At 37.3% G+C, this 15,899-nt stretch overlaps 1 protein-coding gene across 1 annotated transcript; it reads left to right on the top strand.

The window, feature by feature from the left end:
* Window positions 1-352: 352 nt before the first annotated feature.
* Window positions 353-8,628, top strand: GPR65 (G protein-coupled receptor 65). The gene is made up of 2 exons (XM_033191688.1): window positions 353-461; window positions 6,947-8,628. The coding sequence occupies exon 2, from the start codon at window positions 7,401-7,403 to the stop codon at window positions 8,412-8,414; it is 1,014 nt and encodes a 337-aa protein (XP_033047579.1). The 5' UTR covers window positions 353-461; window positions 6,947-7,400; the 3' UTR covers window positions 8,415-8,628.
* The last annotated feature ends 7,271 nt before the right edge of the window (window positions 8,629-15,899 follow it).

Raw genomic sequence — 15,899 nt, 5'->3', positions numbered from 1 at the left:
AACATGTCTTTCTCCTTTACTAGGTAAAAAAAAAACTCCTTTTGGTTGATAGCCAGTTCGTATACATCTCCCCGCACACTGCTGGCATGATGAGTGAATGAATGATTGAATTAATGAATGAAGAAATAAATAAAATATTTAACATATATTCCATTAAGTAAGGGGCATATAGTATCTGTACACACTTGTAATTAAGATGCAATGAGACAAGTGAGTTATAAAAATTACAGTACAGTAAACAATAAATAGAAACATCTTTAAAAGTATTTAAGAGAGTTTTTGCTTCAAACTTGGATAATGCACGTCCTTCTCATTGAGATGCTACTTCCTCATTGGTTTGTGGTGAAATATGAGTGCAATTTCCTGTCCCTTCAGCAGTGTTGGTTTCTCTTCTTGACTTGATGCAGGCACAGATTTATCAAGCTCCTCGGTCAACAAACGCATCACCCGAAGAAACATGGGTAAGTATAAGATTAAAAAATAAAATAAGATTTTAAAATAGATAACATGCTTTGGCATAATTGTCAGCGATGTTCGCAACATTCTACCTGGTTTAGGCTGTATAAATGTAGTAATGCAAATTATTATAAGAGAGAAAGAAGTGAGGAAGACACATGGTTTCCTCTACTTTGAGCAGTGGTAAAGGGCCAAACTTTAAATTTAGAACTAATTAGGTAAAACTATAGATATAGAAAAAGGCGGTTGTTCATACTTTATTTTCTTTTCAGGAAAGAGTGCTTTGGCAAACTTGATTCAGTATTTAGGAAGAAGCCTACCACCTCCTGGCTTTACAGCTATCTGGCACCAATCCCTCATCTGTACAATGGTCCAGTAAATATTTTTTATATCCATCAGAAAAAAATGTGATGTTAGGAACGATATTTCCAGTATTAATAAATGTCAAGTAATAATTATTAGTTAATAAGTGACTACCACAGTGCCTGAAATATATAGTAGAGTCTTAATAAGTAACTATTAAACTGATAAATGAAAGCAAGCATTTTCTATAACACTGTAGGAAAATATTTTACTTTTGATCATCATCAATGATGTGTACTATTATTAGAGCTGTTCAAGAATAGATACACTTTAATATACTGTAGATTGTCTTTTTTGACATCTGGTAAAAATTTAAAACTTAAAAACTCACCAAAATTTCTCAATTCTGATTCTAAAAACAATTTTCTCAAAATTTGATTAAAGGAGCCAAAATAATATCTGAAAAGATATATGAATACTGTAATAGGAATTATATACAGTTTTCCACGAAAATCTCAAATCCACCCAAATTAAATGAACAACTATTATCTGCAGAGCTTGATATTATACGTGAAATGTTACCATACAAATTACACTCTGAGCACCTCCAGCTTTTCTGCTATGCTCTGGCTAGATGGCTAAGGATTATTTCTTTTCAGGAAATGTAGGGGACAGCACAAAGATTGGAGCACACTACCAATGTCATTAAAACAATATTACCAGCTAACCTACGGTAAATGCTTCCCATGTGCTAGGAACTTTGCTTCATATGTCATTTCATTTAACCCTCACAACAATCTTAGAAACTTACACATGTGAAAACGGGAACTTAGAGAGGTGAAGCAACACAGATGGGCCCAGAGTGCTGTTGAGAGGCATTTGAATTGTCTCCAGAGCCCACGCTCATAACCACAAGCCTGTACTGCCTCTGCGTCACTACAGAGAAGAGGGCCTCTGTCTGCTTCATCAACCCATCCTGTCTTGTGGTTAAGTCAAGGCAGGAAATGCTTTTACAGCTAGAGAAATGTATTCCATTGAAAACCTTATAAACCTTTCTAAAAATCATTTTTTTCATTTAATCTATCATCCCATTTTTAAAGAAAATGATGCCTATTTATTGAGTAACACAAACAGAGGAGGAAGAGGTACACACTGCCCATTACCCGACTTTCTCGGTCCTGGTCTTAAGGGAGGATGTTTTCATGATTCAGGTGTTCTCCCCAAGACACACGAGCCTAGTGTTGGACGTGGTGTGTGTGCATCAAAGTCCCATCCGCGGCGGCTGATTCAATCCTTCCTGCATCTCAGACATGACTCTAGTGTCCTTTTCCTACTTCAGTTATATCCTTTAGAAGTTTCTTTAGTGAGGATTTTGGATGTAAATGTTCTCAGTGGTAGTTTATCTGAAAATGTCCTAATTCTTCCTCTGGTCCTTGAAATTTAGTTCTGTTGAGTATATAATTATAGGATGACGTATATTTTCTTAGCAATTTGGAACTTTTAATCTTCTGCTGTCTATTATTGCGGTTGAGAAGTCCTTTGTCCGTCTAAATTCCATCCTTCATAGGTAGTCCATCTTTCCTCTCTGGCTCTTTTTTCCTTAGTCTTTGGCGAACTGCAATTTTATTGTGATGTGTCTAAGTATAGGGTTCCATTTTTGTGTTTTTAATCCTATTTGAGATTTTCTAAGCTTCATAAATCTGTGGATTCCATGAGGGTTGAAGATATATGAGGATTCTTCATCCATCCTCAGGATTCCTTCATCAGTTCCAGAAAGCTCATCATCTTTATGAATATTGCCTTTTCAACATTCTCTCTTTTCAATCTTTATAGAATTCCAATTATGTATATGCTACCCTTTTCACCTTTTCTCCATATCTCTTTTATATTTTCCCCTCTCCTTAACATGCTGATAATTTTGTGTTACTTCTTTATCTCTATCCTGCAATATACTGATTTTCCTTTCAGCTGGATCTAATCAGTTGGTTAGTCCCTGTGTTGAGTTTTAAATTTAAATTATTATATTTTTTATTTTTAGAAAGTCTTTTTCAGTCTTTCTAAAAATATGGCTTGTCATTTTTTAATAATCACTTCCTCCTTACTCATGTTTTTAAATCCCTTATTTTGTTTCTTTAAACACAGTCTCTAGTTTCTCTGATCCCTAGTGAGTTCCTTCATATGCCTTCAGGCCATCCAGAGCTCCAACGCTCACTCACCTCCCTGATAGCAGCTCCCACCTCCTTTCTTCCATCACGAATTTTTCCCCCTTTGGAATCTTCCCTATTTATTTAACATACTTCCCTATTTGTTTATTTATTTATTATTATTATTTTTTTTTGAGACGGAGTCTTGCTCTGCCGCCCAGGCTGGAGTGCAGTGGCCGGCTCTCAGCTCACTGCAAGCTCCGCCTCCCGGGTTCACGCCATTCTCCTGTCTCAGCCTCCCGAGTAGCTGGGACTACAGGCGCCCGCCTCGTCGCCCGGCTAGTTTTTTGTATTTTTCTTAGTAGAGACGGGGTTTCACCGTATTAGCCAGGATGGTCTCGATTTCCTGACCTCGTGATCCGCCCGTCTCGGCCTCCCAAAGTGCTGGGATTACAGGCTTGAGCCACCGCGCCCGGCCACTTCCCTATTTATTAAACATACTTATTTTGTGTTATATATATTAATCTTATCTCTAAAATTTTGTGGATTTGGTTTACTTTGTTGTTTCTGCTCAATCTCACACGTAGTTACTCATTTCTCTCTGTGTGTGTTTGTGTGTGTGTGTGTGTGTGTGAATAAGGTCATATTTGTTGGAACTCTATCTGTAGGATTCTTTGAGGCCTGAGTTAAAGAGGACTTGTTCAAGGGGGGATCTGCGTCTAATTCTTCCAGGAGCCTAGAATTTAGAATTTATTTTTTCATATATAGTTAACCTTTATTTTTGGTGAATGTATTTTCATAATTATGTAAATTATTTATTTATTTTTTTTCTCTCAATTACATTTTATATATGAGGATACAAATGAAATCAAATGTCTTAGGAAGGCATGTATGTTCCATCTGCAGGTAAAACAGATGTTTGTTTGTCAAGATGCTCTACATGCCATCTCACACAGCCTTTCGATTCCACTCTTGAATGTTTTCATTGCAATACAATACACATGCAGCAAAATGCACATATCCTAAGTGTACAACTTGATGCATTTCTACAAACTGAGCATGCTTGTGGAACCAGCCACCCCTATCAAGAAATAGAACATTACCAAATCTCAGAAGTCCTCCTCATGCCCTCTTCAGCAGCACCCAGCCTTTCCCCAAAGGTAGCCACTACCCAGACTCCTAATACCATAGATAAACTTTGCCTGGTTTATATCAGGTAATACATACTGTTTTGTGTCATTTTTTATCACTCAGCATTATATTTGTGATTTTCAACCATGTGATTGCATGTAGCAATAATTTATTCACTGAGGTGCAGATTTCAACGGTGTTACTATATCCCAATTTACTCATCTATTATACTGCTAATGGGCATTCTATTTAGGGGATATTACAAGTAGTGTTACTGTGAATATTCTAATTCTAGTACCTGTCTTTTGGTTAACATATGTATGCATTTATGTTGACCAAATACCTAGAGGTGGAATTGCTGGATCATATGGCATGCATAAGTGCCAAGTGGTTTTTTAATCAACAGCATGTGAGTCAAGGCGTTCTATTTCCTCCCTAACACTTGATATTTTGTCTTATTTTCATTTTATTTATTCTGTTGGGTGTGTGGTGGTATATCATTTTAATTTTAGTTTGAATTCCTCTGATGACTAATGAAGTTGAACATGTAGGTTGGCCTGAAGTTTGTAGGACCAAACTAATAATGTAGACCCAGACCCAGTTTCCAAGTGAGGACCCCACAGGTCACTACTACTTAGGGTAGAATTTTTTATTGTAACTCCTCACAGAAACCAAGCAGAGGCAGGGAAATTGCCATCTTTTCTCTACTGTCTGCAAATCTCTGTGGAATTTGTTATTTTGTTTATTTTCTAGTTCACCCTTTCCCTGACAGCAGAGGTTCCTGGATCCCATGTGTTTGGGATGGTCAAGGACCCCTTCTTACCTGCATAGGCCCAAGCTTTGGCTCTAGTTTCTCTGATCCCTAGCAATTGGATCCCTAGTGATTCATATGCCTTCAGGCCATCCAGAGCTCCAACGCTCACTCACCTCCCTGATAGCAGCTCCCACCTCCTTTCTTCCATCATGAATTTTACCCCCCTTTGGAAGCTTCCCTATTTATTTAAAAGGCTGTTTTTCACATTTTATTCCTGTTTCTCAGGTTGATAAAGCTAAAAGGTTTCAGGAGTTTTAGTTCTCTGCTTAAGAGTGAAATATGATATATTCTCCCATATGGTTTACTCTGCTAGTAGAATTCTTGTGACTTGTGATGGCAGGTCTTTTTGTGCTCAGGATTAATCAACAGTTGAGACGGAGTGATTCTGGTGCCCTGAATAGTGTTTCTACAAAGCTTTCTGTGAAGATATTCACCAGGTAAATAATCTAAGCCACCAGTAAGCCTCAGCAGCAAAGGGATATAGACAAAATATTTCTCTACTCCAGTATGGTGAGAAGGATAGAACCTTTACTTTTATGTGAATCTATAACATCAGAGCTTTAAAAAGACACTAACCTAATAAACCATCAGATATAAAGATGGAAATTAATGATTCCAAGATTTTACCCAGAATTGAGAACATTCTGTCCTCTCATTTATAAAAGTATAAGAAAAATAAAGTTAGTTAGTCTACAGAGGAAACAAAAAGATAAACAGAAGTAGGATTGTCTAATTATATGCTAAGATTTAACAAACTGCTACATTTTAAAATTCTAAAACTTTATTGTATTTCTATTATAGTATTTCTTTGGATAATAGGGTGAGTTTTGAAAATGCCATACACCTAGATTGCATATGAAATTAGAAATTTGAAATCATATAACCATACAGTTGATCACACATGCAAAAGTATTTATCAATCACAGACAAATAACAGATTTTTTTTTCTTTTTTTTCTTTTTCTTTTATTATACTTTAAGTTCTAGGGTACATGTATGTGCACAACATGCAGGTTTGTTACATATGTATACACGTGCCATGTTGGTGCGCTGCACCCATTAACTCGTCATTTACATTAGGTATATCTCCTAATGCTATCCTTCCCCCCACCCCCTCCCCACAATAGGACCCAGTGTGTGATGCTCCTCTTCCTGTGTCCAAGTGATCTCATTGTTCAATTCCCACCTATGAGTGAGAACATGCAGTGTTTGGTTTTCTGTTCTTGCGAGAGTTTGCTGAGAATGATGGTTTCCAGCTGCATCCATGTCCCTACAAAGGATATTAACTCATCCTTTTTTATGGCTGCATAGTATTCCATGGTATATATGTACCACATTTTCTTAATCCAGTCTATCATTGATGGACTTCTGGGTTGATTCCAAGTCTTTGCTATTGTGAATAGTGCTGCAATAAACATATGTCTGCATGTGTCTTTACAGCAGCATGATTTATAATCCTTTGGGTATATACCCAGTAATGGGATGGCTGGGTCAAATGGTATTTCTAGTTCTAGATCCTTGAGGAATTGCCACACTGTTTTCCACAATGGTTGAACTAGTTTACAGTCCCACCAACAGTGTAAAAGTGTTCCTATTTCTCCACATCCTCTCCAGCACCTGTTGTTTCCTGATTTTTTAATGATTGCCATTGTAACTGGTGTGAGATGGTATCTCATTGTGGTTTTGATTTGCATTTCTCTGATGGCGAGTGATGATGAGTATTTTTTCATGTGTCTGTTGGCTGTATGAATGTCTTCTTTTGAGAAGTGTCAATAACAGATTTTTTTATCTTTAGCTGCTAAAATGACTTTTTAACTTGAATTTTGTGTTATTGGGTTATGTCCATTGAGAAATATAATTCACTCTAAACTAGCATGCCTCAGGTAATTCTTATTTGAAGTAAGTAAAATATCTTGGCTTGACTTTATTTACTGAAGTCACTAAGGGTAATTTTCCCATTTTAAACACCCTCACTGTAACTTAATGCATTTTCAATATCTTCAATAAATGAAGCAAAAAGGGATTATTTCAAAATCATGATTGTAATGAACTTATGTATCTTAAACATCTAAACAATTTTAATTCATCTTTCATTACAGAAAGAAAGGAATTTTAAAAGGAAATACCAATCTTGTGAAAACAAAGCCTTGTATATTCATGTTTGCACCAATCTACTGTGAGATTTATGAAGAAAAACAAATTGCGGACAACTCTCCATGTACACTTACAAATGCCTCAGTTGATCCTTGTGGGCTGCTTGTCAGCGTTCTGTGATAATGAACACATGGACTTCTGTTTATTAAATTCAATTGACCCCTTTAGCCAACTGCCAGGAGCCTGGATTTTGACTTCCAACTGCTGATATCTGTGTAAAAATTGATCTATGTCCACGCTTTAAAAGCATTGATGAATTAATTAGAACTTTAGACAACAAAGAAAAATTGAAAAAGAATTCTCAGTAAAAGAGAATTGGATGTTCAAAACGAACTACAACGAGACAAGACTTTTCTGTTTACTTTCTAAGAACTAATATAATTGCTACCTTAAAAAAAAATGAACAGCACATGTATTGAAGAACAGCATGACCTGGATCACTATTTGTTTCCCATTGTTTACATCTTTGTGATTATAGTCAGCATTCCAGCCAATATTGGATCTCTATGTGTGTCTTTCCTGCAAGCAAAGAAGGAAAGTGAACTAGGAATTTACCTCTTCAGTTTGTCACTATCAGATTTGCTCTATGCATTAACTCTCCCTTTATGGATTGATTATACTTGGAATAAAGACAACTGGACTTTCTCTCCTGCCTTGTGCAAAGGGAGTGCTTTTCTCACGTACATGAATTTTTACAGCAGCACAGCGTTCCTCGCCTGCATTGCCATTGATCGGTATTTGGCTGTTGTCTACCCTTTGAAGTTTTTTTTCCTAAGGACAAGAAAATTTGCACTCATGGTCAGCCTGTCCATCTGGACACTGGAGACCATCTTCAATGCTGTCATGTTGTGGGAAGATGAAACAGTTGTTGAATATTGCGATGTCAAAAAATCTAATTTTACTTTATGCTATGACAGATACCCTTTAGAGAAATGGCAAATCAACCTCAACTTGTTCAGGACGTGTACAGGCTATGCAATACCTTTGGTCACCATCCTGATCTGCAACCGGCAAGTCTACAAAGCTGTGCGGCACAATAAAGCCACGGAAAACAAGGAAAAGAAGAGAATCATAAAATTACTTGTCAGCATCACAGTTACTTTTGTCTTATGCTTTACTCCCTTTCATGTGATGTTGCTGATTCGCTGCATTTTAGAGCATGATATGAACTTCAAAGACCACAGCAAGTCTGGGAAGCAAACTTACACAATGTATAGAATCACGGTTGCATTAACAAGTTTAAATTGTGTTGCTGATCCAATTCTGTACTGTTTTGTAACCGAAACAGGAAGATATGATATGTGGAATATATTAAAATTCTGCACTGGAAGGTGTAATACATCACAAAGACAAAGAAAACGCATGCTTTCTGTGTCTACAAAAGATACTATGGAATTAGAGGTCCTTGAGTAGAACCAAGGATGTTTTGAAGGGAAGGGAGGTTTAAGTTACATGTTATTATATCATCAAGATTACGTTTTGAAAAGGAAATCTAGCATATGAGGGCACTAAGGGTTCTGAGAATGATATTTTAATCCTGTCCAATAAAAATATCTTAAGAGTGCCTTGTACAGCTCCCTCCTTGAGTTTTATTAAATGACATATATTGAACAAAGTTCAATATTTTCTTAATGACTCAGAGTCATTTGCTACTGCCAATTGTTTTCGTATCTGTGCTATTATCCCTTAGAGTCAGTAAAGTATGTAGGACTGTTTCTTCCTTTGTGTCTGGATTTTATGATTTTTCTCACTCTTTCTTTGGATTCCAGGGTGTCAGCCATCAGTTCTCCTAATTTTTTGTACCAGTCTTCAACAACCCCAACTACTGAATACTGCTTCTAATCTCCTCATTCATTAACAAATCTTTATTTTTTAATCTTGTATAAAATAACTGCTTTATTGACACAAAATTCACATAACTTAAAATTCAACTTTGTAATGTGTACAATTTGGCGATTTTTAGTATATTCACAGAGCTGTGCAACCATCACCACACTCAGAAAATTTTCATCTCCCACCAAAGAAATCTTATACTCTTAGGAGTCACTCCCTGTTCTCCCGTCCATGCCAGTTATTAATTTACTTTCTGTCTCTGAGGATTTTCATATTCTGAACATTTCGTATAAATAGAATTATACAATTTGTGGCCTATTGTGACGTATTTCAATTAGTATAATGGTTTCAAGTTTTAGCCATGTGTAGAATGTATCAGCACTTCATTTCTTTTTATGGCCTGATAGGATTCTGCTGCATTGTTATACTACATTTTGTTTATCTAATCACTTGGCTTCATTAACAAATATTTATTGAATCCATTCTATAAACTAGGTTTTGAGTTAAGCGCTGGAACTATGAAGGAAATGGTCTCATGAAGCCTCACGAAGTTTACATTAGTTCAAAAGTCTAGTCTCTGAGCTTGAAAGATTTCTATATAAAGGAAAAGGAAATAGGCTCTGAGTTTTATTTTGATCTCTTTTTAATTTATAACTGGGTATAACATAGTTGAAATTAGCAGAAGTTTAATGTATAGACAAATAGTTCTATTGTATCTTTCTTTTTGGACTTAGAATCTTAGAATATTTGAATATTTTGAGAGTTCTTTTTTTTTTTTTGAGTCAGAGTCTCACTCTATTGTCCAGGCTGGAGTGGAGTGGTGCGATCTCCACTCACTGCAACCTCCACCTCCCAGGTTCAAGCGATTCTCCTGCCTCAGCCTCCCAAGTAGCTGGGGTTACAGGCACCTGCCACCACATCCAGCTAATTTTTATATTTTTGGTAGAGATGGGGTTTCACCGTGTTGCACAGGCTGGTCTTGACTGAACTCCTGACCTCAAGTGATCATCCCACTTAGGCCTCCCAAAATGCTGAGATTATAGGCGTGAGCCACCATTCCTGGCCAAGAGAGTCTTGATACAATATATTCTTTTGAATCCTCATTGTGGAAATTGCCTAGTTGTAAGTAGACACTCAGTAAACATTTTCCTCACCAAAATATTTTTAAGGATTTTTCTACCCTTCTCCTTTTCTTTCCTTTCCTTTTCTTGCCTGTTCTTTCCACTGCCCCCAAAACGATCAGATAACAAATACCTTGATAACATGTGGTGCCCTCACATTAAAAAACAAAATACTGGGCTGGGCACGGTGGCTCATGTCTGTAATCCCAGCACTTTGCGAGGCTGAAGCGGGCAGATCACCTTAGGTCAGGAGTTCAAGACCAGGTTGACCAATATGATGAAACCCCATCTCTACTAAAAATACAAAAATTAGCCAAGCCTGGCCTGGTGCCATGTGCCTGTAATCCCAGCTGCTTGGGAAGCTGAGGCAGGAAAATCGCCTGAAACCGGGAGGCGGAGGATGCAGTGAGCCGAGATTGCACCACTGCACTCCAGCCTGTGCAACAAGAGCGAAACTCCGTCTCAAAAATATATAGAAATAATAAGAAAGATCAAATTTTTTCAATAATTAACTTCTAGACACACACTGAAAAATCAATGAGTGCACAAACTGACTCCATTACCCATGAAAGTCTTCCATGATGGTGTGTGTGCATAATAGAAAACCACCTTACTTCGAGGACATATGCACATTCTCTGTTCTTTGCATTCTTCTGATCATAACCTTTTTAGAGAATTAGTTAATATTTCCTCTGGGCACTCTGAGACACACATATGTTTAAAGACTAAATATTCATTAAAATGAAAAATAATGAAAATAGTTTGGGCTGACTGATTAATTACTGATACATTATTGGCAGCCTGTGAGTTGCATACTTGTAAAAGATCCAAAACCAGTGTTGCCCACATCTGGAAACTCAGGTGCAGATTAAGTGTCTTCTCCAAGATCACACAGTTGGTTGGAAACAGAGCCAGGCCTGGAACCCGGGAATGCTGACTTCCCTCCAGAGTTGTTTTCCCCTCTTTGTGATCTTTTTTGCTCATTTCTACCATTTCTTTAGGCTTGATAAAGACATATGCATGGAAAGCTGTTCAGTGTAGTCATGAGGTTTAGGTCATGATAAAGGAAAAAGGAGAGTTATTTCCTTAATTAATATGTCTGGAAATACAATATATCATGTAGATAGTAATTAAAGTGATCTGTAATAGAGAATCTATTAGGACTTTTCCTCAGTTGGTTATACAAAGAGACGTAGCAAATGCATATTTGTGGCACCCTTAATAAGAACGTTGTACTTCATGATTAACAACAAAACATGGATTTGGGATGTTGTGAGATGAGTTCCCAGATGAACCAGCTTCCCATGCCTTCTAGCAGCCTATCTTTCCTATCGGAGCCTATCATGGAGAATCCACCATGTTGACAGGATACTTATATGATTTCAGAGAAAACACTCTAGCAGCGACCTAAAATTATCCAAAATTTCAGCATTCGAGAGTTATTTAATTTTTAAAGGCTTTTTAGGCTTTTTATTAAATTTTCCCAGTAAACTGAAAGTACTTCCGGAAGGGATAAGACCTTCTAGCTGTTGTTACCTGGGATGTGTTGTCAGAAGACCTGGATTAGAGGACCAGAACACCCACTTACTAGCTGTTTGACCTCCAAACATTTTTGTGATTTTTCCCAACACTCAATTTTTACAAAATGCAGGGACAACAGTAATACCTGCTTTTAATCAGCAGATGTGAAAACACTGTAATCTGTGGTGAGTTTGTCAAAATGTGATTATTAGTTATTCTCATCTTTATTAGGATTAATGGACAGCAACCCAAGAGATAAAAAGTCCCTGGAGCAACACTGGGGTAGGAATGTAGCAATGGGAGCTGGTAGGAGCTGGCTGTAGGGCACCACTGCTATAGCTACTTTCTCCAAGTGGTTAAATACATCCATTAAGGTAATTTAAAGACCTTCATTTTTCTTTTTCTGTGTATCATTCTCACCCCTAGTACCTTCCTGCTCTTAGGAGTTCGTGATTCTGAGGAGACATACACTTTGGACATCAATATACAGGTTGATGTCCATTTATCACTTGTTTAAAAATTGTTGACTTTTTGTTTTTTCATTCAAAATGTTATTTTCTAATATAATAAACTGAAAATAAACCTCTTGGACAGGCCAGAGAAAGGACTGATTATAAGTTTTTAAAACTTCCATTTTCTCTACCTAGTCTGGGGAGGCTTCATGGATGAAGAGGAACTTAAAGACACCCAAAAGAATGAACTCATTTGGTTCAAATTATGTAACATTATCTCCCCCAGAGCATCCTGAGCAAATCTGCTCACCCAGCCTAATTTATTCCTTTTTCTGTCTCAAGCTAAGCTAATAAGACTCCCCAAGACATTCGATTTCTATTCTTTAATGTGATGATCAAATAAATAATTAGTTACCAAAGGCCTCTGTGGACTTTGTTGATTTATTTCTTTTTAATTAGCACTGATTTTAGAACAGAATTTGTAATACAGAACACACATTTTTTTTACAACACATTTATCTTGCCCTATGCTTCTTTTCGTCCAATCCTCATGTTCATCATTCTGCTAGCTATGCATGGACAGGCCCCTGTGCTTTCCTGGATAAACCCATCCGTAGGTTGCTATGGAAACACAATGGCTACTATAGCACCCTAACCCAGGAAGCTTTTGTAATGATAGACTCCTTTGTCTTGGTCTATCGGGTGACCGGCCATGGAATCAGAAAACTTTCGGCAGCCAATACACAGACAGAAAGTATACTTACAAACAACTTGCCCATCTCACAAAAACAAACAAAAATCCCTGGGCCCTTTCAGCACGTCCTCTAAGGTGTCCTAATACCAACTAGTAGAACACACATCACCTCCTTAACTTCTGAAATAATGCACCATCAGGTTGCTTTTATTTTCTCGTTTGCAAAATCAGCATCTGGGGGGCATTTTTAAGATTCTCTCTCTCAGTCCCTCCTTCCATCTTTCTCCCCCAATCAGAAGGGTCTGCCAAGGGAGTTATGGTAAGAAAACTTCTAACTGCATTTTTACAGTACTGTACTGGAAAAATCCAGTTCTGACTGCGTTTTATTTACATCTACTAGGTAGACACCTTTGGGGAGAAATAATAGAAATTTAATTTAAAGGAAAGTAGGGCCGGGCGCGGTGGCTCACGCCTGTAATCCCAGCATTTTGGGAGGCTGAAGCAGGTGGATCACCTGAGGTCAGGAGTTTGAGACTAGCCTGGCCAACATGGTGAAACCCCATCTCTACTAAAAATACAAAAATTAGTTGGGCGTGGTGGCGCATGCCTGTAATCCCAGCTATGCCTGTAGTCCCAGCTACCTGGGAGGCTGAGGGAGGAGAATCGCTTGAACCTGGGAGGTGGAGGTTGCGGTGAGCCAAGATGATGACATTGCACTCCAGCCTGGGCGACAAGAGTGAAACTCCATCGAAAAGAAAATAAAAGAAAGTAGACATTTACTATTTTGAAATTAGTTTTCATTTATAATATAAAAACCTGATTCGACTCAAGTGAAAAAAAACCATATTTGACCACTATCTTCTCTTTTATTCTCAAACAGCTTAAAGATGGAGTGCAGCATGGTTAGTTTTGTGTTATTACTTACATTAGCTGAATGCACCTAGGTTGAAAGCATAAGCCTGCAATGGGAAAACGGATCAAATCTGGGGTGAGGGGGAAGTGATGTGGGGGTTAAGTTACCTCTTTTCTCTTCCAAAGATGCTGTTCTTACTGTATCACTTCTGGCTGGCCAGGAAAAGCCATGCAGGAGTTTTGTATGTGGCCACTAGGTGGCGATCGTGTTCTGTATGGGACCTCTTACTAATTGCTCACCATCAGCCACTCTAGAAGAGAGGAGGAACCCAGAATGGTATTTTGTCAACCAAGAAACAAGAAGTACCTCCCAGGAGCTGGAAATGAATGGGGAAATGCTGAAATCTCATTTGCACTATTCTTTATCTTCTCTCTGGAAAGTTCAGCAATCATCAGGTCATTTCATTTGGCTTAGATTCCATATGTCTTTCCAAACTTAAAAGTTTGTGAAAATTGTTCCACCCATATGTAAGACAGCATAGGCTAAGTTGTCTAATTCTTGCAGAAATGTGGGTATAGCATTAAAAATATGTCTTTGTATAGTTATCTTACCCATGTAAGAAAAGAGTGGCCAACTTTCATATAAATAGAAACAGAACATTTAAGCTATATGCAGTTTGCATTTTTGTCTATTATGAAATCATTATCTACGAAATTCAAGATGTAACTCAACATATGTATAATTTTAATTTCTAATTTATTGTTAGATCTCAGCACTTAAAAAATTACATCTAGTATTTTGAATTGTTTAAATCTGTTCCCTGCAAAGAACAGCAATACAATCATGTTCTAATTTACTAGGATTTGCACATCTTAAAAATATAATGACTTGTAATTTACTTTTCTTCCACCTATAATTTTCTGAAGCTCTTTATGAAGCACAGGTGCATTTTTATTGAAAAAATAGGTTGTGACTCCTCAGATAATGTTACAATTCGATGTTCAAAAAGCAATCCACGTACATAGCCATAAAGGGATGAGCTGGAGAGGTCTCCATATTATTATTCAGTATGAGCTCTAGAATAAAAGTGTACATTTCTGTATCTAGGAAATGTGTGTTCATTGAACTTCAAATCTAACACAAGCAAGAAACCTTGCTCTGCAATGACTCGATTTGCCAATGCTGTTCAAAATGTTAACTTCAGTTCTCAGCATTTCATTGAAAGCTCGTAGAGATTTGCTTGAGCTTGTAAACATCCTTCTAAAAGAATTATTTTCAGAATTACTCTAAAATTTCTGGTATTTCCTCCAAGACTGTTGACACTAACAAAAAATTTAACTTGGAAACCTCAATTGAAAATTTGGAAACAATTCTTGTTCTGATCCCCAGAAAGGACAATGTTTTTTTAAGGGTATTCCCGCTGGTAATCACAATTGTTTGTTGGATAAATAAATAATTAGCTAATTAATCAAACTAAAAATGCTGCAGTTTTACAGTTTGTCCTAACTGTATTCAGTTCCTAAAACCCTTGGGGATATTTGTATTCCTGGTTGAAAAACTTTAAGATTATATTGGAAAGTAAGGTTAAAGAGAAAGAGTCTCCCATTAGGAAAGCCATTATTAATAATTTTTACATTTGCTGAACTAAAATAGTAGGAACAAACATTAGCAATTGACATTTTATCCATCTTAAATTAGTAGTAACAAGAATTGTCATGTTAATTTCCAGCTATCATTCCTTGCTCATGAGAAATGTGTTTAGGATATCCCTTCCCTAAATTTTTAGTAAGCTGTTCATCAGTTGACTTACTTTTGTTACAGACTACACAGTGGCATGAATCTCTGTTCATGGAATCAGTGCTGCGAAAAAACATTGCTACATTTTCTTTGTCAGCTTAATTGTAACTTCCAACCCACATACCACCAAGCTATAGGAAATTCCATCTTAGGCATTATGGGATTGTCTTCCTCTTTTTGGTTTACACCAGAATCGGGGAGATTCACAATAGCAAAGACTTGGAATCAACCCAAATGTCCATCAGTGACAGACTGTATTAAGAAAATGTGGCACATATACACCATGGAATACTATGCAGCCATAAAAAAGGATGAGTTCGTGTCCTTTGTAGGGACATGGGTGCAGCTGGAAACCATCATTCTCAGCAAACTTTCGCAAGAACAGGAAACCAAACACCGTATGTTCTCACTCATGGGTGGGAACTGAACAATGAAATCACTTGGACATGGGAAGGGGAACATCATATATCGATCGGGGCCTATTATGGGGAGGGAGGAGGGGGGAGGGATGGCATTGGGGGTTATAACTGACGTAAATGACAAGTTGATGGGTGCGGACGAGTTGATGGGTGCAGCACACCAACATGGCACATGTATACATATGTAACAAACCTCCATGTTGTGCAC

The sequence above is a fragment of the Trachypithecus francoisi genome, unplaced genomic scaffold (assembly GCF_009764315.1).
Source record: "Trachypithecus francoisi isolate TF-2019V2 unplaced genomic scaffold, Tfra_2.0 Lachesis_group3, whole genome shotgun sequence".
Classification (NCBI taxonomy): domain Eukaryota; kingdom Metazoa; phylum Chordata; class Mammalia; order Primates; family Cercopithecidae; genus Trachypithecus; species Trachypithecus francoisi.
The sequence above is the reverse complement of the archived record's forward strand: the minus strand, read 5'-3'. Positions and strand labels throughout refer to the sequence as shown.